The sequence below is a fragment of the Crocodylus porosus genome, unplaced genomic scaffold (assembly GCF_001723895.1).
Source record: "Crocodylus porosus isolate Cpor-Errol unplaced genomic scaffold, CroPor_comp1, whole genome shotgun sequence".
NCBI lineage: Eukaryota > Metazoa > Chordata > Crocodylia > Crocodylidae > Crocodylus > Crocodylus porosus.
In genome coordinates this window covers 2,810,337-2,834,979 of record NW_017728933.1, presented here as the reverse complement: position 1 = coordinate 2,834,979, position 24,643 = coordinate 2,810,337, and the positions used below count along the sequence as shown (strand labels likewise).

General features: G+C 47.2%; 1 protein-coding gene across 1 annotated transcript; it reads left to right on the top strand.

Moving 5' to 3' along the window:
* The first annotated feature begins 451 nt into the window (after positions 1–451).
* LOC109317346 (low molecular weight neuronal intermediate filament-like) lies at positions 452–9,971 on the top strand. The gene is made up of 4 exons (XM_019545970.1): positions 452–1,141; positions 6,058–6,375; positions 7,274–7,398; positions 8,236–9,971. Exons 1-4 carry the CDS (start codon positions 467–469, stop codon positions 8,489–8,491), a joined length of 1,374 nt encoding a protein of 457 aa, XP_019401515.1. The 5' UTR covers positions 452–466; the 3' UTR covers positions 8,492–9,971.
* The last annotated feature ends 14,672 nt before the right edge of the window (positions 9,972–24,643 follow it).

Sequence of the window (24,643 nt, the reverse complement as noted above, 5' to 3'; positions counted from 1 at the left end):
CAGCCTGATGAAGGGGACTTGTATCTGAAAGAAGAATTTTTCCAAGGATTTGAGTTGGTCTAATAAAAGAGATCAGATTTACCCAAAGCACCTCGTCTACCTGTGTCCTTAGACCAACCCCTCTATGCCCTACACCCCCGGCCTGGCTTAGGCAGCGCTGTCCGTGCCAAGACGGTCCCTCTCTGGGGGGGCCTGGGCTGGGAGGGCTTGGACCAGAGGTGGAAAAGACAGCCAGTAGGGCAGAAGTGTGAGATATCAGAAAGGCCACCTTCAGTGTGCTCAGGGGCATTGGTAAGATGGGAGCCCAGGAAGGGTGGTTTCCTGAAGGGAGCGATCCGAGCACCTGCCCCCTCCCTCCCTGCCTGCCCGCAGCCCCTCCTCTGCAGTGGGCTCGGGAGGAGGAGGCGGGTGCTTGCGGGGCTATAAAAGCGGCGCAGGCGGGCGCGGGCCCCTCTCCGCCGCCACCATGAGCTACAGCAGCGACCTGCTCTACTCGGCCACCTCCTACAAGCGGGACAGCTCCCGCCTGGCCGCCGGCCCCGGCCGCGCCTTCCCCGGCGGCGCTGGCCCGCGGGCCGCGAGCTACCGCGCCCCGCCGGGCCGGCGCCTGCAGCTGGAGCAGCTGGAGCTGCTGTCGCAGTCCAGCGCGCTGAGCAACGAGCTCAAGATCGTGCGCACCAACGAGAAGGAGCAGCTACAGGGCCTCAACGACCGCTTCGTCACCTACATCGAGAAGGTGCACCAGCTGGAGCAGCACAACCGGCTGCTGGAGGCCGAGGTGGCCCTGCTGCGCCAGCGCCAGGCCGAGCCGTGCCGCCTGCAGCAGCTGTACGAGCAGGAGCTGCGCGACCTGCGCGGGCGCGTGGAGGAGCTGCGGCGCGCGGGGGACCAGGCGCAGCTGGAGGCGCAGGGGCTGGCGCAGGGGCTGGCGCGGCTGCGGGAGCAGTGCCAGGACGAGGCGCGGCTGCGGGACGAGGCGGAGCGCGCCCTGCGCGACTGCAGGAAGGAGGCGGACCGCGCCGCGCTCGCGCGCCTCGAGCTGGAGAAGAAGGTGGAGGCGCTGCTGGACGAGATCGCCTTCCTGCGCCGCGTGCACGACGAGGAGGTGGCCGAGCTGCAGGCCGAGCTGCAGGACGCGCAGGTACAGCCGGCCCGAGCTGCAGGTGGCCCCCCCGCCCTCGCAGGCGCGCGGGCCCTTGTTCCTCTCTGCCTCGCGGGTGCCTGTGTCTTTGCCCCCTCCCTCTGCCTTTGCAGGCTGCCCCTCTCCGCTTGGCAGGTGCCGGTACCTTTATGCCTCCCTGCAGATGTCCGGGCATTTGTCCCCTCCCTCTGCCTTTGCAGGCTGCACAGGCATCTGATCCTCTCTGCCTAGCGGGTGCCTGTGGATTTGTCCCCACTTTGCAGGTGCTCGGGCATTTGTCCCCACTCCCCCTGCCCTTTGTAGGCTGTGCAGACACTTGCCTGTCTGCCTTGTAGGTGCCTGTGGACTTGCTCCCCCCTCCGCCTGCCTTGCAGGTGCCTGTGCCTTTGCCCCCCAGCCTGCAAGTACCCAGGCATTTTTCCCCCTCCCTCTACCTTTGTAGGCTGCCCGGGCACTTGCCTCTCTCCACTTTGCAGGTGCCTGTATCTCTACCCCTCCCTGCAGATGCCCAGGCATTTGCCCCTTCCCTTCGCCTTTGCAGACTGCATGGGCATTTGATCCTCTCCTTGCAGGTGCCTGTGGACTTGTCCCCCCACCTTGCAGGTGCCTGTGCCTTTCCCTCCTCCCTGCAGGTTCCCCAGGCATTTGTCCCCCTCCCTATGCCTTTGCAGGCTGCCCAGGCATTTGCCCCTCTCTCCCTTGCAGCTGCCTGGATGTCTGCTTCCTTGCCCTGCCGGTATCTGTGACATTGCCCCCTTTCCTTTCCCCTTTGCGGTCTGCATGGGCATTCACCCCTCTCTGTGTTGCAGGTGTCTGTGCATTTGCCCTCCACCCTGCAGGTGCCCCAGGATTTACCCACCTCCCTCTGCCTTTGCAGATTGCCTAGGTATTTGCTGCTCTCTGCCTTGCAGCTGCCTGTGCATTTAACTCCCCACCCCTGCCTTTGTTAACTGTGCAGACATTTACCACTCTCTGCCTTTCAGGTGCCTGGACATTTGTTTGCCTGCCCTGCATGTGCCCAGGCATTTGCCTCCCTCTGCCCTAGACCTTAAACACTGGAGGCTGCAAGTGGGAGAGGAGCAGTTGGGGGGAAAGCCCTGGTCAGGTCTTCCTGCGGGCATCTGTGCTCTGCCTCCATGTGACACGGGAGCCCAGGCAAGATGGACCTCAAGTCTGACCCAGGACAGGGCAGATATAATGTTCTTGTGCACTGAAGGTCCTGTCCTGTGCAGTGTTTCGCTGCCTCCAGGATGCTGCACTTCCTCTGCCATGCCAGCTCCCTTCCCACAGCTCTGCCATTTGTATTCCAGCTGCTCGAGCACATCCCACCAGCGCTCAGCATTTGACTCCCATGTCTTGCTGCTGCCCCAGTTTGCTGTCTGTCTGTGTGGCTCAGGGGCTGTACCTTGCTCTGCAGCACAGCCCCACTTGTGCACAGCATCTCCCCTTCCCTTTAGGCTGTCCACACCCAGTGCTTCTCTCTGTGGCAGATCGGGGGGGGGTTTCCATCTGCCCTTGTCTGTGCTGGAAGAGACATGCAGGGCTCATGCGAAACATAAACTATTCCCCTTCTAAAAAGGGCATGCGTATGTTAGACGCTCTCAAGAGCTGTCCTTTATGCAGCACGTAGCGTGGGGTGTGCCTCACACTTGCCCAATACCCCCCTCCTTTGTGTTGGGCAGGGTGTGTCTCTAGCACAGTAGCCCTTGTCCCTGTCATGTAGCGCACACACTTTATATATTATGGATCTCAATTCTCCCGTATGCTAAATGGAGAGGGTCCTCATCCCCCTTCTCCCTGTATTTCATATATGCTAGAATGGGTTCTAGATTTATTACTCTGAGCTCCTGGCTCCTGCAGGCAGGAGGTCATTGGAAGGTTATCTCTGTGACGGTCGATATTTCCCTGGCTTCTCTCAAGTCGGAGATCAGATAGCTGCCCCTGTCCCATGTTTGTCTTCTGTGAATCAAAAATGTATAGCATTCTTCTGTCTTGGGGGTTATAATGTGTTGGGCATGAGGTTGTCAGGAGGGTAAACTGATCATCTTGCCTTCTCCTGGCAGGGTATTTCATAGCCTCACCCTAGGACTATTGGGCATTCAGTCTTAGGAGGTGGTCAGGAATTTGAGCAGCAAACCCTGTTTGTCATTGTTAAGCATCGTGGGGAAGAGAGCTTTCTGCTGCTGCTGTTCAGTCCCACTGATAGAGCCAGTGCTTCCTGCCCTGTGTCCTTATCAAGGCATGCCAAGTACACACAATGACAATCAGTTGCGCTATCACCATGTGCCACTGCAAAGAGAAGACCATGTGGGCACATAAATCTGAAGCCTGGACGGGAAAGGAAGTGCTGGGCTTTGTTTCATGCAGCATGTTTGCAGGGAAGGGGTGAGAGGCTAGTTCCTTAGCACAGGGAGAAAAGAAATAAGATATTAATGCAGAATGCAGGTAGCTGTGGTAATTCCTTGGAAGTGTAAAAGAATCTCTTATTTCAGTGAGCTTATGGGTAGGTTTCTTATGCAGTTGAGTGACTGTGTTTGCCATGCAGCCTATTGTCCATTTGCAAGGTGTTGTCAAGCAAGTATGCTATAAAGGGATTATAACCCCACTCCCCATAGCCCCTGGGGTCCACAAGGACCAGGACAGCGCAGTTCAGTGAAGTGACTTTCCAGCTGTAATTACTGCATTGATCTAAATGGGATGAGTTCCCTGAGCACTGAATGGTTCAGAGGTATCATAATGCATTGATTATTCCCGTGTCGTGGGACTCCGAAGACCTTAGAAATAATGAAGGGAAATGCTCATGTGATTTATGCAGGGGAAGCTGGGTGTGGTGGTCAAGTCTTTGTGTTGGGATTGAAGAGCAGGATTTAGCTTTCAACTCTGCTCATATTTTCTATGTGAAAATGGGTAGGTCGCTGAGAATGGGACTGCCTCAGTTTCCCATCTGTAGCAGAGGAGTCATAATCCTTTCTTTCTCCCATATTTTCTCTTTAGATTGTAAGTGCTTAGACTACAAGAAAGCCTCTGTTCCCTTCTATATACAGCATGTTTTAGCACAGGAATTACTGTAGCTCAACTATATACTGGCAGGTGAAGTCTTTGATATAATAGGGAAGTTTAGCTACTTAAATAATAACCCACTTTGCCCTGTATTTGTGAGGCATATAGTGAAACCTGGACGTCAGAATCTATCTCCATATTTTTCCTTTGCATGCAGTCACATATTTGTTGACTAGCAATCATGCTATTTTGGAAATCTAGAGAGGTGCCAAAGCACCTGCTGTTCACCTTTAAAATGAAAGGGAGTTATTGGGTAGAGAACATCCAGGAGAGGTCACATCTGCAGGGTTTTGATCCTGTTCCCCACACATCAGCTGGCATAAGATAGCCACATATAATTTCACACTGCATGTGATTGAATCCTGTATCCATGATCAGGGCAGGACTTTGCGCCTGAGATTGGGAGAGGGGAGAGCTTTGCTGCATCTCTACTTAGGTTTTACACAAATAGTTGACCAGGAAAGCTGCTCTCACTAGCAGCTCTTAGTGATTGCTTTCAAGGTGACGAGCAGCAGGAACAGAAACGAGGTCACTGCCGAGACCGACTGCCTGACAATCTGAAGATTTTCAACTTGATTGTATCCTAGAAATCTGCAGCAGTCTGTTCCAAGTAAGATTCCTGAGCAATGGTTTTGCAGGAGATTTGGAATCACCTGATTTGCTTTCATCCCCACACCTTCCTGTGTTCATTACAGAAAAACTCCTTTCTTTTTGTGTGCTGGCCATGTTGCCCTTAAATTGCAGGATGAACTGCACTTCTGAAATACCTTAGTTTCAGAATGTATATGTTTGCGTTTGCGGCCAAATTTACTCCTGGTAGAAACAGCTGCAAGTCTCCTCATGTCAACAGAGGTGCCTCTGCTTACTCCTATGGGGAATTTGGTCTGTATTTCTGTGCTAGGGACTGGTCTGATAGCATTGTAGTAAATATGTGCATGCTTCCATCAGCATTTGCCAAGGAAAGCCTGCAACCGAAAACTGAGCCCTCCATAGCATGGCCCCAATCCAGCATCTGTATGGAAATTCAGTGATTGATCAATAAGTTTATGGCTTTCCTAATACTGCTTCATGGTGGATGGTTCAGCTGCCAAAAACTCACCGCATGTAAAATCCATAACAGGCAGAGCTATAAAAAATGCAGCAGCCCTTGGGGTTTGGATTGAGGAGGAAATAAATTCTGCTTATAGATTTGGCTGTAATTCTGTCATTCTTCCTTCATCAAAGGGAGCAACGGAAAGCCTATTAACTTTCAGAAATTTGGATTTTGCCTGAACCGTGACTGGCAGGCCAGCATGCTACAGAATTGTGTGAAGATGCTGGATCATTTAAACAAATGAGTCATTTCACTTGTGAATGGTATTGCAATAGCAAGGCAAAAGGAATTAGCAGAGCTGGGAACAAGGTCAAAAAGGACTTTAAATTAAGCTGTCCTGGAGCATTCTCAGTTGTCCCCCAGACAGTTGTCCCACTCAGTAGCAAGTCTGAAAACAGTGCAGCACCTCTGATGAATGTCTCTGACACTGGGTTAATTTGGAATGTTACTACAGTTACCATGGGGGTCTAGGTTGGTAACAGAGTTCAGGGGGTGTGTGTGTGTGTGTGTGCGTGTGTGTGTGTGTGCGTGCGCGCGCAGATTACATGATGTCTCACAGTTTTGATTGCATACCCACCTATCACTTGTCCATACCCACTTATCCCTCCATTTCTGCATGGGGGACAAGGGAAAAAATGTGAGACAGCGTTGAAGGCATGCTGTCTCAAACAGGAGGCAGCACCTAGCTGCTGCAGGAGCCATGTCATGATATTTGTATGCCTGTAATTCATGCCAACGAGGTGGTTTATTATGTATTCTCCAGGTCTCGGTGGAGTTGGATGTGAGCAAGCCGGATCTCACTGCCGCCCTAAAGGAGATTCGCATGCAGTATGAGGTCCTCTCTGCCCGGAACCAGCAGTCGGCCGAAGAGTGGTACAAATCCAAGTTTGCCAACTTCACCGAGGAGGCTGCACGCAGCAATGACAGCATCCGCCAGGCCAAGGAGGAGATCACAGAGTACCGGCGCCAGCTGCAGGCCCGCAACATTGAGATCGAGTCCCTGAAGAGTGCCAATGAGTCTCTGGAGAGGCAGCTCCAGGAAGCTGAAGAGAGGAGCAACACAGAGATCCAAAATCTGCATGTAATTTACACTCAACAGCAGATGCACTGGCTCCCCAGAGGTTCCCAAACCCTAGAGCTCAACTGAAGCCTCAGAGATGTTGCAGATAGACACAGTGTAGAGAGAAGCATCATCCAGGCTCTCTTCATTCCACCTTCATAGCTCATACAGTCCACACTTTTGGAAAGCTTTGCTCCGTGGAGTCCTTGCCAGTGGGTGGGCTGTGATTAGCAAACCTGAATGGTGGAAGTTAGTTGTAATGAGAGTAGGATGTAGGTTTATAGCCTTCCCCACCTATAGTCTCCAGGCACTTGGAAAACATTAATCCACTGCACACCTTCCTGGCAAAGTAGATTGTAAGGATGATTTACCTACTGAGGAAATGGGAACACCAGGCATTCACTGATCACGTCAAGTCTGAGGGTTAGGTCAGAGTCAGAGGTAGAGAGTCATGTTTCCTAGGCTTCACACCAAGCTAGCAGGAGAACTAAGTCCAGAATTTCTTGTCACTTGCTTTAAATGCTAGACAGATTAGCACTAGGAAAATAATTGTATTCCTCACAGTCCTCTGAGTTACTGAGTCACAGGTTAGAATAGAAAACTTCTGATGTGTTGGGCAAAAGTTCTCCACTCAAAACTGTGTGTGAAAGTGTTATACCCCTAGAGCAAAGGGAATATGCAGCGTATAAACAAATAGTGTGAGTGTCCCTGAGGTGAAGAGATCACTGTCTAAATAGACAAGACATATAATACGTCTGTTGCAGTTAGGATTTCATTAACTCCAGTGATCTGTCCACACTAGTATCTGACTGTAGACTAATTTGAACTGCACATCTGGAAGCAGGGCACTGACCAGAAATGGGGAGAAGCCATTAGCATTGCTCAAGATATTCTCACTCCCATTTTTTTTGTTCTGCAGGAAACTATTAACCAGCTGGAAAATGCTCTGAGGACAACCAAGGGAGAGATGGCTCGTCACCTCCGGGAGTACCAAGATCTGCTCAACGTAAAGATGGCCCTGGATATTGAAATAGCTGCCTATAGGTAAAGCATTACTCTGAGGCCATCCTTTTCACAGGGCTTTGGAGATGTCCTTCAGACTCTGGAGGTCAATGGAAGAGCTGCAAATAACACCGTATCTTTCAGTGGTATAATAATGCAACTTAACAATTGCACTATGAGCTTTTTTGAATTGGGTTGTGGGAAAAAAATTAAAATAACAAAAATTGGACCCATTTCAACTTTTGCAAAAGATGACGACTTCAAATGTTTTTGTGAATTGGAATATATTTTCTGGCCAGGTTTTACCCAGGGTTCCTGGCTTGATGGGGGCTGCTGATTATGTTGAAATGCTTTATTTCCATCTTTACCCTTTCTCTTCCATACACAAACTACACGTGGTTCCAGAGAAGTGCTGGTTAGAGGAAACAAGATCAAAAGTGCCCTCTGTCTGTCAGGATGTTCAGGGTGGGAATCTCCCATGGCCCAAGGGGCTTAGACACCTGCTGCCATTGAATTTTAATGGGAAATTAATTCCCTTAGTTTCCCTTGAAGATCCTTACAGCACATTTACATACATACTTGCTAAGTGCTGGGGACACTTAGACTCTCAGATGCTACACAGCCATCCCTGAGGTCATGTGGTGCATCTCATTAAGGTTGTGCAGCAAAAGACTGACTGCACAGTAGCTGCTCTTTCTTGGACATGAAGGAGAAATCAATTGGTACATCAGTGTTTCCCAAGGGGGATGCTCCCTTTTGTCCCTGCTAGATGAAAGCAAGCTGATCTTGGTCAGATAACTTATAAAGGAGATGAGGAGGGTTGGAAATCTTGCTCCAACCGGGGCTAAAATGCTCTTTCCTTGGGGGTTTGCTTTGCAGGAAGTTACTGGAAGGGGAAGAGACCCGACTGAGCACTGTCACCAGTGGGAGCACATATGGCCTTGGCTATGCTATCTCATCTGGCCCATTCTCTGGCGTAAAAACCTTCTCCAGCAGCATGGTCACTGTCAGGAAGGAGGAGAAGAAGGACCCACAGGACAACATCAAGGAAGCCGGGCTGGCTGAAGAGCCAAAGGCTGCTGGGCAAGACAAGCCCAGAGAAGAGAAGGCAGAAACAGCCCCAGCCAAAAACTAAACTGAAGTGAGCTCCTGTCTCCTCAAGGGGAGCAGGAGGATACATACTGCAGGGGAAGACATCATCTTATATCCTTCTGTAGCCTGTTACAGTAACATGGAGGGGCAGCACGGTCCAGTGGATAGAGCTCTTGACTTGCACTCAGATGCCCTGGGTTCTCTTCATAGCTCAGCCACTGACCCACTGCATGACCTTGGACCAAATCACTTCCCCTCTTTGTGCCTAGTTTTCCCCTCTCCCCCGTGGCCTATCCTGTCTCTGTAGATTGTAAGCTGTCCTGGGCAGGGACCTCTGTATAGTACTGAGCACAATGTTGGAACCTTTGGCACGACGTCAATGCTGCTTTAGGGCAAGGGCTCCCTGTGTCTCATGCCCTTGGCTCCCATGCCCTCAACCCGCTCACATAAAACTTGGTTGTAAATACGTGTGCTGACTTCAGTGGCATCAGATCTGGGCTCTTAATATGCAGACCAGGGCTCCAGTGTATTCCCACGTCCTTCCCACAGCTCTAAACCCTGCTCTTTGGACAGCAGGTTAGGATATGCATGTTTGCAATTGCTAGCTTCTGCAGCCAAACTCTGTTAAAAGATTCTGTTAAAGCAACTTCTTGGCTCCTGTCAAGGTCCCTGTTGATTAAGCAGGACCATCTCCCTATCCTGATGCCTCACAAATTTGGTACAGTTCCCCCAAAAGGTTACAGACCACAACTTCTGAATACCCTGTAAGAGGTGCCAGTGGGAGTAACCGATTGGGTCTGGCAGTGGCAACTCTGCTTTTTATTCAGGGAAGTGCCAGGCAGGTCTGCTTCTACAGGAAGTAGCCAGTCCCTTCCTCACTCTGGTCAAGAGACCAGGCCTTCAGCCCTTCTCTGCTCCTGAGACTTCTTCCACTCTCTTCCTTTCTTTCCTTCCTTCCTTTTTAACTTTTGCTGTCACTGTCAGCTGAGGTCACTCTCTGGGTAACAGCAGGTATAGTCTGCAGTCAAAGAGGAGATAGAAAAGCTATGGTTGACCACCAGATTCTGATGCATTTACTTGCACTGAATTGCACCTTATTCCACCAGTAGTGTCAGTGGAGTTTGGACCAGATGATGCTTCCAACCCTATACTTCTGTGAGTAAGGTATCAGTAGGTATAAGGTTATCATGAATCTGGCTTGGATCTTGAAAAGAGCTTGCTTAGTATTTGTGGTGGTGATCACTTACAAATCTGGCCCCCTTGTGAGTGCTGCACATTTGAAAATGTGGCTGCAGGCTTTTTTATTTGGCTGTTTTTTTAGTAAAACAAAAAAGGGTGTTTGGGTGAGCAGAGGCGAGGTTACCTATAACTTTTCTGCAAAAAGCAAATAAAGATGCGCAAAGCTGAACATGCCAATGATCTTGCTGAGATTCAGGTGTCTTGGTTATGATGTGGAGAGACCAGTTGACCATCTGTTTGTTCTTTCTCTCTCTTTTTTTTTTTTTTTATATCCAACCCAAGAATGTACCTGGGCAGCAAGGGGAGGGGGGCATGTATTATGAAGGTGAATGTTCTGTAGGAAGGTTTAGCTTGATCTTCTGAATGTAGAGCCAATGGTGCTTGATTGCTAGGAATGTTGTAGCTCTTCAGCAGAGCTCCTGATGGGTTGCATATGTCAGCTGAGAGCTGATCAAAATGATTTGGATTGTGAAATGCTGACAATTTCAGAAACTGGAGAGGTGGGAGAATTTGAAATGGTCATGGAATTTCCTCTCTGTTTTTGACATTTCAACCAGTTCCACAGCTGGTGACAAGTTATCAACCCAGATGAGTGGAGTGAAATTTCACACCTTGTCATAAGATGTTTGACTAGCTTAACTTTAGATGGTTACTGAACGTAGATTTACTAGATAATGCAATGCATGGCCTTCTCTAGGGTGTGTTTGCGTGTATGTATAGTGGAATGTAAACTGGTTGTAGAACACAGTGGTTATGCAAGCATTTTTCTTTAATTGATACAACCTTTTGGTTGAAGTATCATTTTGCATGAAGCCACTTTTCACATAGTTTGAATGTGACTTTCCTCTTTTTGGACTAAAATATCCTTTGTTTATTTAAAAGACAAATAAATGGAAAAACAGAAACCCCAAGGAACAACGTTATTGTTGGTGTCTGAGCACAAATATGTGCAGGTTGTAAATTCAAATCCTCACCTTCAGATGTTCAACAAATATCAATTGAAACTCTTCTACTCTGTGCCATCAAAGGACCTGGTTATGTGTTTCTAATAATTGTGTTTCATTGTTAGCCTCAGCATTTTTATATCCCTGTTTATTTTGGTTTTGTTCTTTTCCTACATCACCCTGGAAATAACAGGCCAGGTTTTCAGCTGTTGTAAACTATTATAACTCTTTAGAAATCAGTGGAGATGCACCATTCCATCAGAGCTGAGGATGTACTGAATTATTTCTCCCCACAGCACAACACACGCAGTTTCACAGGAGCATGAAGCTGATGCACCATTTAAATACAATAAAATCTTCAAAATGTTGTGCACACTCTGGTCAGCTTCTCTGTGAAGAGGTGACTTTCACCCATATACTACAATGCCACAAAAAATAAAGTTGGAGGTAGAGGGAAAAGTTCTAGTAAAGAATAAAAACAATCTACATCTTATAATACCACTTTGTGCTGTCCATGCCATTTCATTCCTTAAAATAAAATTGCCCTCACAAAGTCAAAGGTCTGCCCAAGTTAAACAGCCTATTGGCTTAGTGTGGTAAAAGCACACTGGTTTCTGTAGCTGGCCAAACACAGGGAGTGATGTGCTCAGTATCGCATCCCATCCCAACTCACTAGTTATGGGCATGCACCCAGTTGTAATTGGGTAAGTCCAGAGCACAGGGACTAGGCATTGACTTGCCATCTTGCTGCAGCTTCTCTGCCTTTCGTATCCATCCTAGCTTGGGACTGCCCAAATATTCTGTCATCACCACTTCAACAGCAGTGTATACATGGTCTGAATCCCATCTCCCATAACAGTACTAAGGGTACATGCTATTTACTAAATTTGTCATGCTATTGCCAACTCTTCTTCAGAGATTTCAAAAGCCTGCTGTTAGTGGTGGTTATTCTCATGTGTAATTATATATTTGTTCTCTCACCTTGATTACTTGCTTGTGAGAATCTCAGATGCAAAGTGAAATGTGTTATTCTTGGCTCTCACTGGAGGTATTGCTGGTGCTAGAACTGAACTTTGCATCTACCAGATGAGATACGTGAATATGGGTTATCTCATGATCTGCTATAAGTGGCATCTCACTCAGTTCCTCTGCTCATGGCCCAGTTATGAATAATGGGGATAACCTCTGCTTGCCTGTTTATTAGTATAAGTGACTATTAAATGCATTGGACTAAAAACACAGGCTACATACATAAAATATTTTCTCAGTGTAACATCCATCTCCACTGGGCTATAATGACCATGGCAGCTTGTTTGCTGGAAACTAATGGACCAAGATTCAGTCAAGAACCTTTCATGGGTCAATAATTCTCAAGAGGTTATTGCTAATATATTCTGAAGATGTGGGGGGAAAAATAGTCACGTGCATTTTTTTATGGGTAAAGCTATTTATTTATGTGTACACAAGATGTTTCTAAAGGATGAATGTCTTCTGTAATACATTAGTCACTCTAATCTATCATCGCCCAGGTCCCAATTACATAAAAAATTTCCAGAACCGTCTTGTGTCCATTCATATCTTTGCATGGGGGCAGCATTTGTGTCTTGGAAAGCTCAATAAAATGCAAGCAGAGCTTTTCCATTCAATACAATTCTGATTACTTTAGTTCTGGGTTCAATTTGATGAAAAGGAGCAAGAGCCAAGCCATGTTGATAATAGGCTGGAAATTATAAGCAGGTTGCTAACCTCTGGAACTCTGCAGTTTTGGAGCAGCCCACCAAGTGGAGTAGCAGAGAAGGAGAAAAGCCTCACTGGGTTAAATTAATTGAGAAGAAAGGATTATTGCCTGCAATAACCAAAAAATGGATATGGCTACTCAGGAGATCCCCTCTAGTCAGATGATCGCTTGCTACTGATCAGTCTTGATAACTTCCAACAATAGGCAATGTAGCCAAGCACTTGAGAAAGTTGCTGCTTCTCTGAAGGACAAGGAAAGACATATGAACAGGGCAGAGGAAAGAAGAGACCCCAGGTGATATTGCAGTTGCATACACTATCATTCAAATATGGCTATTGGCTTTATAAGCACTACATAGGAACCAATATACTGGTGCCCTTCTACCTTAGGTCCTGCTTCACTCATATTCCCCTTCTTTCAATTCTCTTAAAACCACTAGGTAGATCCTCAGCTAGCCCAACAGCTCTGCTCATTTTCAGTGCATACTGGTATGCCTCACTAGGCCAGCAGCTGGTGGTGAACTGCTGCATTTTAAGTCTTAATATCTTCCAGGAAGAAGAATTCCTAGACTCCTCGTTTGGGTGCAGTTGCTCCTAGGCCTCATTGCACCATGGGCCTGATTCTCAGTCATTCTCATAAGCATGAACCACTAGCAAAGGAGAACAGGAGCATTACATATAGGCTTGGCACAGGTGATCTTAATGCAAAAGGTAGAGGGTTGGGAAAATTGGTGCCAGAGACCTGAGAAAAATGCCACCACCCCTTATCATTGCCCAGGAGCTGCTTTGTCATCCCCAGAACTGTTATGAAGTAACCGCTAGTAATAAAAATGCCTGATCCTCACAGTCATCACCAATGAAAGATTGCTCTGGAAACCTGCTTGTAGATGCAGGTGCAGGTGCAGAGAGAAAAACATGTCTTGTTTCAAAGGCTTTTCATTAGTAATAGAAACCTGGTCTCCAGAGAGGTCCTACATATAACAGTTAACACCTGACAGCTCCCAGAGCAAATAAAGGTCCAGCTTCTCTTCCAGGAATGAAGAGACCAAGTGAGGTCTTTCTTGTTGTAATGAACAGCTGAGAGGCTCTCTAAGTAGGGATAAACTTCAGCTTGTTATAGAAAAGCCTATGCCCTATTAACTTGCCCTTAACCAAGCAAGGTTTTGTTCTTTTCCCAGTTAACTAGCATACAGCTGGATTCTATTTAATATGACCGCTAGTTCTTCTCTAAGTAGCTCAGACATTGTAATGACTTGTTCCCCGATTAATAGACACTAGCAAATGAGTACATGATTAGACTTCACTCCAATTTTCTCTGTTACTTTCTACAGTAATTACATATTTTAGCCAGTTGGGTTTTTCACTCAGATGGAGCCAGCCTTGCTGATTTGTGAGATTTGATATGGAACAGGATGGCCCTGTTAAAAACAGGCTGGAAAACTCTGATTTAAAGGAGGTCAGTTCCTTAAAGCAGAAAGCATGACTATAAAGGCAGGCTTACTGACTGCTGTACAGTCTCTGCCTAGAAGGGCCAGATACCTGCTGGTCAACTTCTCTATCTATTCCTCTCCACCTCCCCCTGCTGTTAATGCCCTGTGAAATGTTATATACTCTAGCAAAAGCAGCAGAGCTCCTCACGGGGCACAGCTGGCTGCTGCACATGGATATTCCACTGACATATCACCCCCTGCCAAAGCTGATCCCTTTGTGAGCTCCATGTGAGCAGACCCTTGTTTCTATTCCAGTCATTGGGGATCCACAGGGGGCAGCAAGTGTGTGCAGGAACAAGATTTCAGTTTGAAAATACCCACTCAAGCAATTTACCAAGACACCAATAACAGGGAAGAATCTACCCCTGTGGTGCAGCCTGCTCTGGGAAGGAAGGGAGAGGTCACTTGTGTAGCACTGCTAATGGAGGTCAGGTACTTCAAAGAACAGGGCAGCTCTACGTGGGGAAGCTTAGGTAGGCAGGAGCTTGTTCACATCTTGACTAAGGAAGTGGCTTGCAGACCTTTGTTGGAGGTCTTATTCAGTAAGGGTCCTTGGGTATCATATACTGTTTAATCAGTAGATTTCAAAGCACTCTGCAAAGGATTTACATCTATACAAGAGAAAACTGAGGCAGGGGGAGGTCAAGTGACTTGCCCCAGATCCAGGAGGCCAATGGCAAAGCTGGGAATAGCCCAACCTGAGTTCCTAGTCCAGTGGCTTATCCACTAGCAGCACTATCTCCATAATGTTCAAACGTGGATAAAACTGCTGGGAAATAAACAGCTCTTTCATCTCTCGGTTTCTGAGATGAAGACAGGGTCTGGTTGTTAAAATGGGATCTCAGAGAGGTTGGAATTGTCTAGGGGATGAACCTGGTTGTGGTGTACATGTGTTTGGGGTTTTTTTTTTCCTGTGGTGAAGGTTTGTTTTTGATGTCGATGTCTGGGGATGAGAGATGCGGTCAGCTGTTCTGACAGAAGTGATGCTTGCATTATTGGACTGTCAAAGATGTCTTGGCATGAATCTTGTAAGGAGCTGTGGGTTAGGATCTAGCTGGTAGAGTCAATTAGTCTCTGGCTTGGTGCACACTTCTCTGGGTTGAAGCAGGACATCAGAGAAACCATGCATGAGGACCACTAACCAGGATCTTGATGCTGTTCTCTTCTTTTGCTGCCCTCTGGACCTTTGAGTCAAGCCTAGGTGAAGCTTGCAAGTTAGAAATGAATCTTGCCTCCTGGAATAAAAACACTGATATTTCTCTGACCCTCGAGACTGCTGTCTTCTCTGGGATACTTTCTGAAGTGTGGCAGTAACAGCTGGAAGCACCCTGCCTCTTCCACATTCGCTTGGTCTAGACACCATACCTTGTTCTTTCTTTTCACATTTGTTTTCTTTACCCCAGAATAATGGGTCTATGAGAGACAACACACAGTAACTTCTTTAGAAACACCCTGAGCTGAAGAGAGCTGCACCCTTTTCCTGTGCCGTGGGACCCTGAGTGCTCAGTGTCTATCTCCCATCCGCCAGACAGCATACGGCCACCTGCTGCACACTCTTTCTCCATAGCTCCAACTGTTAAAGTCTCAGAATACGAATCTTTCACTGCTTACATCGGAGGACTATTCCATGATCAGACATGGTTCAGGTATTCAGTGTAAAAGCTCCTTTATTCCCTTTCAGATTTGTCCCACCCTTGACTCCTCTGAGTTCCTGTCCTGTTGAGGCTTTGACACACATCTATCATGAATGTCTAAATCACCCATCTACATAGCTCTGGAAAATGGGGAAATTGTTCTTTTAGTGCATGGGATTTTCATCCATGGGTATGAAACATCTGCCAGTGCTCTACAAAGGCCAGAAACCTCCGGCTGTTGTGTCGTTGAGAACAGGCTTGGATATTTACCGTTGTTTCTAGGAAAAAAACCATTGTGTGTCTTGAGCAGTGCAGGGAGAGGGAAATCTCTGAGTGACGGGAGCTATTACAGGGGTGATAAAAGGGTGGCAGGCAGATAATTACACCATAAATCCAGGGGAAGAACTATAGGAAGGGGACAGACACTGTTTTCAAATACTAAGTTTAGTGTTTAGTGTGCGAAGCCACAAAAACGAGCTGAAAAGGATGAGGTTGAGAAGATGAGACGTTGGCCAGAGCTCACTGGGACACTGAGCATGTGATTTTACCTTCCGTTGGACAGTTCCCAGTATTTGGCAAGAAAGGTTGTCTTGTATTTAAGAAATTGGACTGTGAGTTGGAATATCTGTTTGTGTGAGCATTGTGTTGTGTGCTGAATGGTCATGACAGAAATTGTTACATGTCTATACCAGCATCCTTAATAGGAGATGACCCTCGAATCAGTTCATTTAGAATCCTCACATCATCTGTTCACGGCCTTTGTGTTTCTGTCGTTTGAGGAACAATCTGGTCTAAGGAGGGTATATAAACTCCTAAGGGGAACCTGAGTGTGCTCCACATTACCCTTGCTCTAGATGAACTGGAAACAGAATTTGTACTGGTTTGTTAAGATGACTCTCTGGTACAATAAAAGCTGCTTTAAAAAGGATGCTTGTGCTGAACGGGAACATTCCCACATACTTCTCTATTTGTGAAACCCTGAAAACCATCTCCTGCAAATATAGTGTAATTATTTTATGCACAGCACATAATCCTTGTGGAGATGCACGAAACAGCAGCCCTGCTAAAGCCTCTCTGCTCATAATGTAGAGAATTGAATGTCATAAGCAACCAGCAATGAGGCTGTAATCTAGTGCCGCAGAAAAGCAGCATCGTTTTACCACCACCAGGAGAATTAGATCACAGATTTGCTTTTTCAAGCCTGGCGGATGTTCCACTGAGACAGCCTTAATAAAGATGGTAGGAAGGGAAGGCTAACAAGGTTAGTTGAACTGTATTATATGCCCCCATTTTTTCAAAGCTTCCTGTCTCCTTCCATGTTCTGCCGTTTCTCAAGTTACCATCCAGCCGTTATTAGTGCGGAAAGAAATAACACAGAGCTGACTGCTTAATCATTTATGATACCTGCTGCTTTCTGCCTGTAAGGAGCACTTGGGAATGACACTGAGGGTTTTTTTCCCCTTCTTATCATTCATGGGCTTTAGTCTTTATTGTGGTACTTCAGATCTGATGCTTGTATATTCCCTTGGAAATTAGATGATGTTTCCCTGCCTTGAGTTTTGGCCATCTCTTAGAGAGACATGTGCCAAGAGACAGACTGGATGTTACTAAAGAAGATCAGGTATCAAGAGCCTAGCCAGCTCTGTGACTTGGTTAACCTCAGCCCATCTGTAGTTTACCATGGGATACTGTGGTAGCTAACTGTGTCCCTTCCAGTAAATTTTAGGGAAATTAAGACTGTTCTTTTCGTTTGGGATCAACCTGAGTAGTGGTCTGGTTCTTGAATGATCACTACGGTGACAGTGTTTTTAAAAAATGTTTGGATGTTCATATAGCAATAAGAATTTGACACCGATTCTCAACTGGCTCAATGCATTTCTTTAAGATGTCAAATTAAGACATGGTATAAACAGACTGAGACTGAGGCCAGGATTCATATTTCAGGTGTAGCGATATTACAGGGTATGGGTTTGAAGCTGCTCCCATCCCCAAGAGTTTGCAATCTAAAGAGATCAGAATGGATACAAGACTTTAACATACACAGTCAGGCAGAGAGATCAGATTAATGTGCCCAGAGTCACATACACAATTCCAGGAACTCCAGTCACATAAATCCAAATTAGTGCCTAAACTACCGAACCCTTTATTCCTCTGCGGCGTCAGTAGTACTCTCCCTATCCTCTCTCAAAATCAGCAGGAGCAAGCACATCTATTTGCTGTTAGCCCCTGGTCCGCTCATAAGGGTGAGGCCATTTTACAGATGAGCATGAGCGACTGGTGCCTCCTGAATCTGGGGGGGCATCCACAGAAGCCACTGATGGCGGTGGCCCTGTACCAGCCCTACCAACAGCATCAGTGTCGGCCGTCAGGGAGGGAACTGTCCCCGTCAGGGGGGCACATGCATCCCCGTGCACCCTCTAATAGTCACCTATGCAGATGTGGCAAAGGTTTTTTACAGATTATAGTTTGTAAAGTGCTTTGGGGCCAAGAAGTGCCATTCAGAAGAGAGTCTTCCTCCTCCCTCTTCCATTACAGTCCAAGACAATGGACAAAAGTAAAAAAGTTAACTTAATTGCTTGTCTGCAGCTGATTGGACTGTGCGTCAAAGCAAGCCGCAGAAATAAATTAGAGATAATATTTTTCAGTCAGACTGTTCAATAATGAGACCAGAAAATTGCATTCAGACCTGACTTTCATTAGCAGCACACTCCATTTTGTTGTGGCAAGCCTTGGGAATTGCTGATTGCTCAGTCTTTAGGGAGAAGTGGTAGAGATGTTAAAATGATTCTGGAGCCATTTGTCCCAGATAAATTCTTCACTTGGAGACAATGCCTAATAATAAATGCTCTGAAAGGGGGTACGTGTATATAAACTTGTAAACAGTTGAGTTGCATAAGGGTTAATTTGAACCACTCTGCTTGCCTTTTACCAATAGCCAATCTTTAAGCCAAGCCCCAGTGGTGAGGGTTAAGCCCTACAGCTGAAGGCTATGTCCAAGCTGGACAAAAAAACAAGCTGCACTTGGCTTCTTGTCTTCCTGTGCAGTTCTAGCCCCAGAGTTATACTGTAATCACCCTACTCAGTAGGTCTCAATTACTATGCAGACTGGCCAGTCCTCAGCCCCATCCTACAATAGAATTGGACAAGTGAAGTTGGTGACTGTACATGTTTATGGGCACCAGAAGGCAGAGCTGATGGCAAAAGGAAAGTTTTTGAGTGGACAATGCAAGAACAGAAATCTTGTTTTCCCTTTGTCCCACAAGGAGATTAGCCATGGACCATGCAGGCTGAGCAGCTGTGGTTCCTAGTCTCCAGTAATTTTAATGCCACATAAGCAGCAGCATCGCTCATACCAAGACTTGTCTCCATGTCAACAGAAATGCACCAGTCTGTGCAATTCAGGAGATGATCCAGACACAGAAACATTGAACACAGCCAACCCAGCCTGGTTGATTCTGACCAATGGTGTGCACATCTTGCTAGCCCAAGTTTAGCTTTATAAATCTAGGTATGTCTTGGTCTTCTCTGAACTCCAAGCCATGGGATAGATGGACCTTCCTACCAGGGCCATGCCTAGCTCCATGATTCGATGCCTCTGCATTTTGAAGACCCAATCCAAAGCCCTTTAGAAGGATCCCCACTGACTTCAGCTACTTATGGATCAGGTCCTCACAGCCAGGAATTGTATGGCCATCTGCTCCACTCCACCCCACAAAACTAGAAATGAATCATGGGCTAATTTCCTATCAGCTTGCTCTCTCTGGTCCTCCAGGGCCTCTGTCAGTATTCCAGCTGGCTCTAAGTGGGTTCCACAGTACAGAATAGCAGACAGCAAATTCAGTGCTTTGGGGGGGTGGAGGGTCTCTGATATATTAATTTTCAGTGACCTTGAGGCTTGCTTTCCCATCTACAAAGGGCCAACGCCATGTTATTTCACTCCTTGGCACTCCCATTCATCACCAGTAAGCGCTTTAGAAATAGAAATCAAATTAAGCAGGAGGCACAGTGACCTTGTCGATATATAGCATTCTGCAGCAGAGCAAGGCTCTGCACGCCTTTGAAGCGAGACGCGCATTACAGAAACATCTGCTGTGTGCATTAAAGGGGGTTTCTGAAGCAGCAGCCGACCCATGGATAAGAGAATGATCAAGGGACCTCAGAGCAAGCCTGTAATACACAGCCAGGATTAGAACCAGGAGCTCCAATTCCCCATCCCCTTCTTCAGTCACAAGGATGCACTCCTGCCAGGCATTTTCAATCTCATTTAAAATTTTAAATCTCCCCCAAAAGAGAGTAGATTGCTCTAGCAACAACTTGCATCCTTCCATGACCCCAGTTCCTTGGCTTTAAAGAGCATTGAAATAAGGCCAAACTGGTCAAAATAAAAAATAAACTAGTGCACCAATTTAGCTTCCAGTTTAGTGCACCAATTTAGCTTCCAGTGGCTTTGCACTGGCTTGGTTCTGTGTGCAGTCCAAGCCAGGGAAGCTTTTATGCCTTTCTTTGCATGACTTGGGGGCTGAATGCTCTCCTTAGCTCATCGTTTCCCAAATGGAATAAAAATTTAACCAGAAGCGCTGAATGTTCTGTCTCTGACCCCTCTACACATGACTGGTTATTTTTACTTGCTGCTGAAAAGTTACCACAGGGGACAGGAGAGAGATGGTAGGAAGACAGAGTAGGAAACAAGTGACAGGGAACTGGCATCCTAAGAATTTTTTTGGGACATGCACAAGTTCAGCACAGAGATTATCCTGAACAACCAAGCGCAATGAACATACAGTGATTGCTCCGGTAGTCCCTAATGCTCCTGGCAGAAGCAATCTAAACAGCAGTACATCAGGAATAGCAGATCTTGACTTTCCAAAGGCCAGAGCTAATTTATTCCACAGATAAAGGGCAATATTTGTCCCCAGTCTAGTAGCATCACTATTCTCAGCTCTCCTAGGAACAAAGCTATTTGCAACATCGCTTCAGACAATTAGTCTGTCAAATCCTATATTGTCCGGCTTGGTCAGAACCTGATGCTTTAAAAGGAGGTAGAACGCCTGCCCCCCCACCCGGCAGCTGGGCAGGTGGCTGTATAGAGCACAAGATTCCTGAAGGCAGCTGAGCCCAGAAGCAGAAACATCAGCGGCCCTCGTTTTAGCTTTCATAATTCTAAATCACGACCACGAAAGATAGCCAGTTACACTTCCAGCTACCCTACAGCAAGAGTCACTTACTGGTAAAGAGCAGCATCTGTCATGGACTGCGTTTATGCAGTGCCTAGTACAAGGCTGAAGTCCACACCTCACAGAGAGCGGTTAAACACTGCAAGCTCTGCAACTGCTGTGAGCAGCATGAATGCAGCCAATATACGCCACAAAATGACTCATTCACCTGCTTGCGCCAGTGTGGTTATTCTGCAGCTAACATGGGGGTGCCTTGGCACAGCACTGCCCTGTCCTATGCAGGTGCTCCTGGAGAATAGCAATTAACGTTTTTTTTTCCTTTTTGCTGCAGACAAGCAATTAACCTTTTTTACTTTTGCTCATTACCTTGGACTGTAATGGAAGAGGGAGGAGGAAAACTCTCTTCTGCAGGGCACCTCTTGGCCTCAAACCATTTTACAAACTATAATCTGTAAGAAACCTTTGCCTCATCTGTAAAATGGCCTCACCCTTATGAGTGGACTACGGGCTAACGGCAAATAGATGTGCTCCTGCTGATTTTGAGAGAGGATAGGGAGAGTACTACTGACGCCGCAGAGGAATAAAGAGTTGTGTAGTTTAGGCACTAATTTGGATTTACGTGACTGGAGTTCCTGGTATTGTGTATGTGACTCTGGGCACGTTAATCTGATCTCTGTGCCTGACTGTGTATGTTAAAGTCTTGTATCCATTCTGACCTCTTTAGATTGCAAACTCTTGGGGATGGGAGCAGCTTCAAACCCACACCCCAGGATGTTGCTTCACCTGTAACATGAATCCTGGCTTCCATCTCAGTCTGTTTATACCATGTCTTAATTTGACATCTTAAAGAAATGCACTGAGCCAGTCAAGACTCGGCCCTAGGGCATCCGTGACTGTTGCTGTTCAACAGCAAATCTTAAATTTCTCACCTTGTAGGTATGGCAGCGTCTGGCAGGCATACTCCTGCCCCTAGTTTCAGCCACTGCTAAAAATAGACTCCTGCATTGCAGAACCACAGCTCAAATAGTCTGTCTGATTTTGTTTGAGAGTAATCTTGTTTCGAGTCACATTTGTTTACCCAGCATCAGCTCCACTGGCATAAGTGTTGTCATGCTTAACCCGCTGCTGAAATGGCTTTCATTTCTTTTCATCTAACCTTTTGTGACTAGACAGTGCTGTTCATAGGAAAGAAAACAGCCCAAACTGAGCAGTTATACCAGGCTGACAGTCTGCAGCTCCAGTGGAGACTGGAGCTTCAGAAACGGACTGCCTCTGCTGACAGAAAAGACAACGGAAGTTGCTTTGTCCCCATATTACAGGTGGGGAAACAGGTGCAAGTGGATTAGACAAGGCAAGGCACGCAGGGAAAATCTGCTCTCCTGACTGAGTCTGCAATTACGTTCTCTTTTCTCAGTAGCCTTCAAAGGGATCACACTGGCTGTCAGATTCAACCTCTGCTTTTTTTTAAAAAAGGTAAAGCGTTTTAAAAGGTAAAGGGGTATTTGCCTGGAGCTCAGGAAAACCAAGCCCATTCCTATCTTCTCACCTAACTGCAAGCAAAGATAAGACTTGGCTCCCAAGTCAATTAGTAAACAGACTTTGGGAAGGGATGGAGCCAGGATTGCCTCTGGATGCTGGGAAGGTGCAGCCCGAGATCTGGATTCAAGCTGGCTCAATTTTGGGGGGACCTGGAGTTTCAGTGAAGGACTCTGCTCTTCCCTTTTCATCTCATGTGGCTGGAAGGGAATCGAGGCCCAATGTTTCTAACCCTCAGAGCGAGCGAGTCCATGAATGCCAATGCAGCTACACTGGTGCAAATACAGGAAATCATCTTGTGTCTGTAAACTGTACACCTAAAATACTTCCCCATATTGGACTTCCCTGAACCTTCCTCACTCTTCCCTTGGTTTCCCCCCTCTCAAAGCCCCTACTCTCTGTCACAAAACCCCTCATGCCCAGCGGCCAGCCTTAGCTCGCTGTGTCCTCGAGTCAGTAGGCCCGACCCCTGGGCCTGGTCTGAGGTACAATATTGTACGGTTGGCCCCCTTTGTGCACGGAAACACAGCCCGAAACATGGCTTCAGCCAAACAAATCCAATTTGACAAGCGATTAATTGGTAACTGGATCTAATGACTTTGGGGATTTTATTTTGAAACGGCCCGGCAAAATGGCTGAGGCACTTTACTCTGGCCATGTGGGGGTAAGCCTGCAGCACAATTAGCTTTCCTCAGGCGTTCCTCCGTGGCTTTCTAATCAGCATCTCATCGCCGGCCTAAATATGTATTTATACAGCACTAATTAGCACCTCCGGGGTACATAATGCCTGGATTGTTTTCTTCAGCACTTGTCTTAATTTAGAGGCCCCGGTGGTAAATAGGAGGTGGGAAGGAAACCATGCAATATCCCCCAGCAGCCACGTGCTCCCTGAAGTAAGGGTCAGCTCTCAGGTCAGGGTGCGTCTAGTTGTTAATTTGACTTTTCTGGGGCCTTCAAAATTCCTGCCAGTCCCTGAGGTGCGCTCCCTCATGAAGGTCTCTGCGGGGGAGCAGGGCCCTGTACCAACATGGGGCCTGAACACAGCCCCTGCCCCAGACAGCCGCCAACCCAGGGGGAGCTGAGAGGCCAGGACGTGGAGGGCAGACGGAGAACTGGAAAAGGCTATGGCTAGCAGTGGTTTCAGTGCACCGGCGGAGGCTCCTCCTGCCAGGTATGTGTTATCAAGCCCTGCAGCAAAAGGCAATCTGGATGGAGGAGGATCACGCCGCTGCTTTGCAAATGTTCCCAGCACACGAAATGTCAAAGGTGCTCAGCAAATGAAGGGTTGAGATGCCCGGCTGGCACAGGTGTCTGTGCATGCATTTATATTGTTTTGCTGCTCGGACAATGCACTTCTTCTCTCCCTCCTGCTCACCGAGGTCTCCTGCTGCCTCTGCCGTGGCTGCCCTAACTCACTGGCACCTTCATTTGAACAAGGCAAATGACATTTTATGTTCCCCATATGGTGTGCTTGGAAGAGGATTATCTGGGAGGACTTCTGGATTTGAAGCTGTCCAGTTAGTGGCTGTCTGTATTCATTTTTCAGTGCCAGAAGGAAGCCCCTAATTGCCTGAATACATTCCTGCTCTCCGCAGCTGGTGTGGGCTGGTGGCAGCTCTGAGTTCCTTGTGGCCTCTTTGCAGCCTGGCTCTTGGCATTGTGTCTACTGCTTGGCCTGCTCCAGAGAACGTCACCAGTGCAGAGGGATAATGTGCTTGCTTCTACCCAGCCTGAAGAGAAAGCTGGTGCCCAGGAGAAAGCCAGGCTACATTAAAAGACCAGTGAGTTGCTGGAGACCACTGAGTTGCCCTCTTCTTTGGTTGTAACCTCATCTCTGAACATGCCAAAAATAGGTGTCTCAAAAATGTTCCTGCCCCTGTGGTTCAGAAGGACTTGTTAGATACTTTTAAATATCTATCAGCCTTTGGATGCACATTCTGAATTCATGCTGGTGCTTACAAACGCGAGACACTAACGGGCTCTGGCATATTGCAGGCAGGTTTGCGGCAAGCTTCTTCCAACACATCTTGATTTTGGCCTGCAGCAACCCCAGCTCCTGTTCCACGACTGACAACTCTGTCAGAGAGCACGGTGGCTGTGACACAGGCACCGTTCCCCAAAGTGTTCCCGTTTCTGCGGGATATGGGGAACACCAATCATCCTATCCTAACCCCAAAGGTGACTGCTCTTAGAAGGGTGCAGCAGTCGCATGTGTTCTGCATGGGTGTTTTGTAGCTGGCTGCTTTGCATGTGGCTACTGCCTCAGTATCAAGTGTAGACTCTGGATGTCTTCTATGGAAAAACCAAAGCCCATATAGACTGAAGTCAAGGAGAATCTCTGCTGGCTCTTGGTGCTGCACTGCTGGGAGGTTTTATTCCAGCTGGAAGAGGCAGCAAGGTTCATACATACTGCTCAGCTTGTATATTCCTGACTAGTTAAG

Excerpts from the sequence above, each read along its gene's own strand:
- LOC109317346 (XM_019545970.1), top strand. The coding sequence starts at position 467 with ATGAGCTACAGCAGCGACCTGCTCTACTCGGCCACCTCCTACAAGCGG. Across the intron at positions 6,376-7,273 it reads CAGAGATCCAAAATCTGCAT|GAAACTATTAACCAGCTGGA; the intron begins GTAATTTACACT and ends TTTGTTCTGCAG. Across the intron at positions 7,399-8,235 it reads ATTGAAATAGCTGCCTATAG|GAAGTTACTGGAAGGGGAAG; the intron begins GTAAAGCATTAC and ends TTTGCTTTGCAG.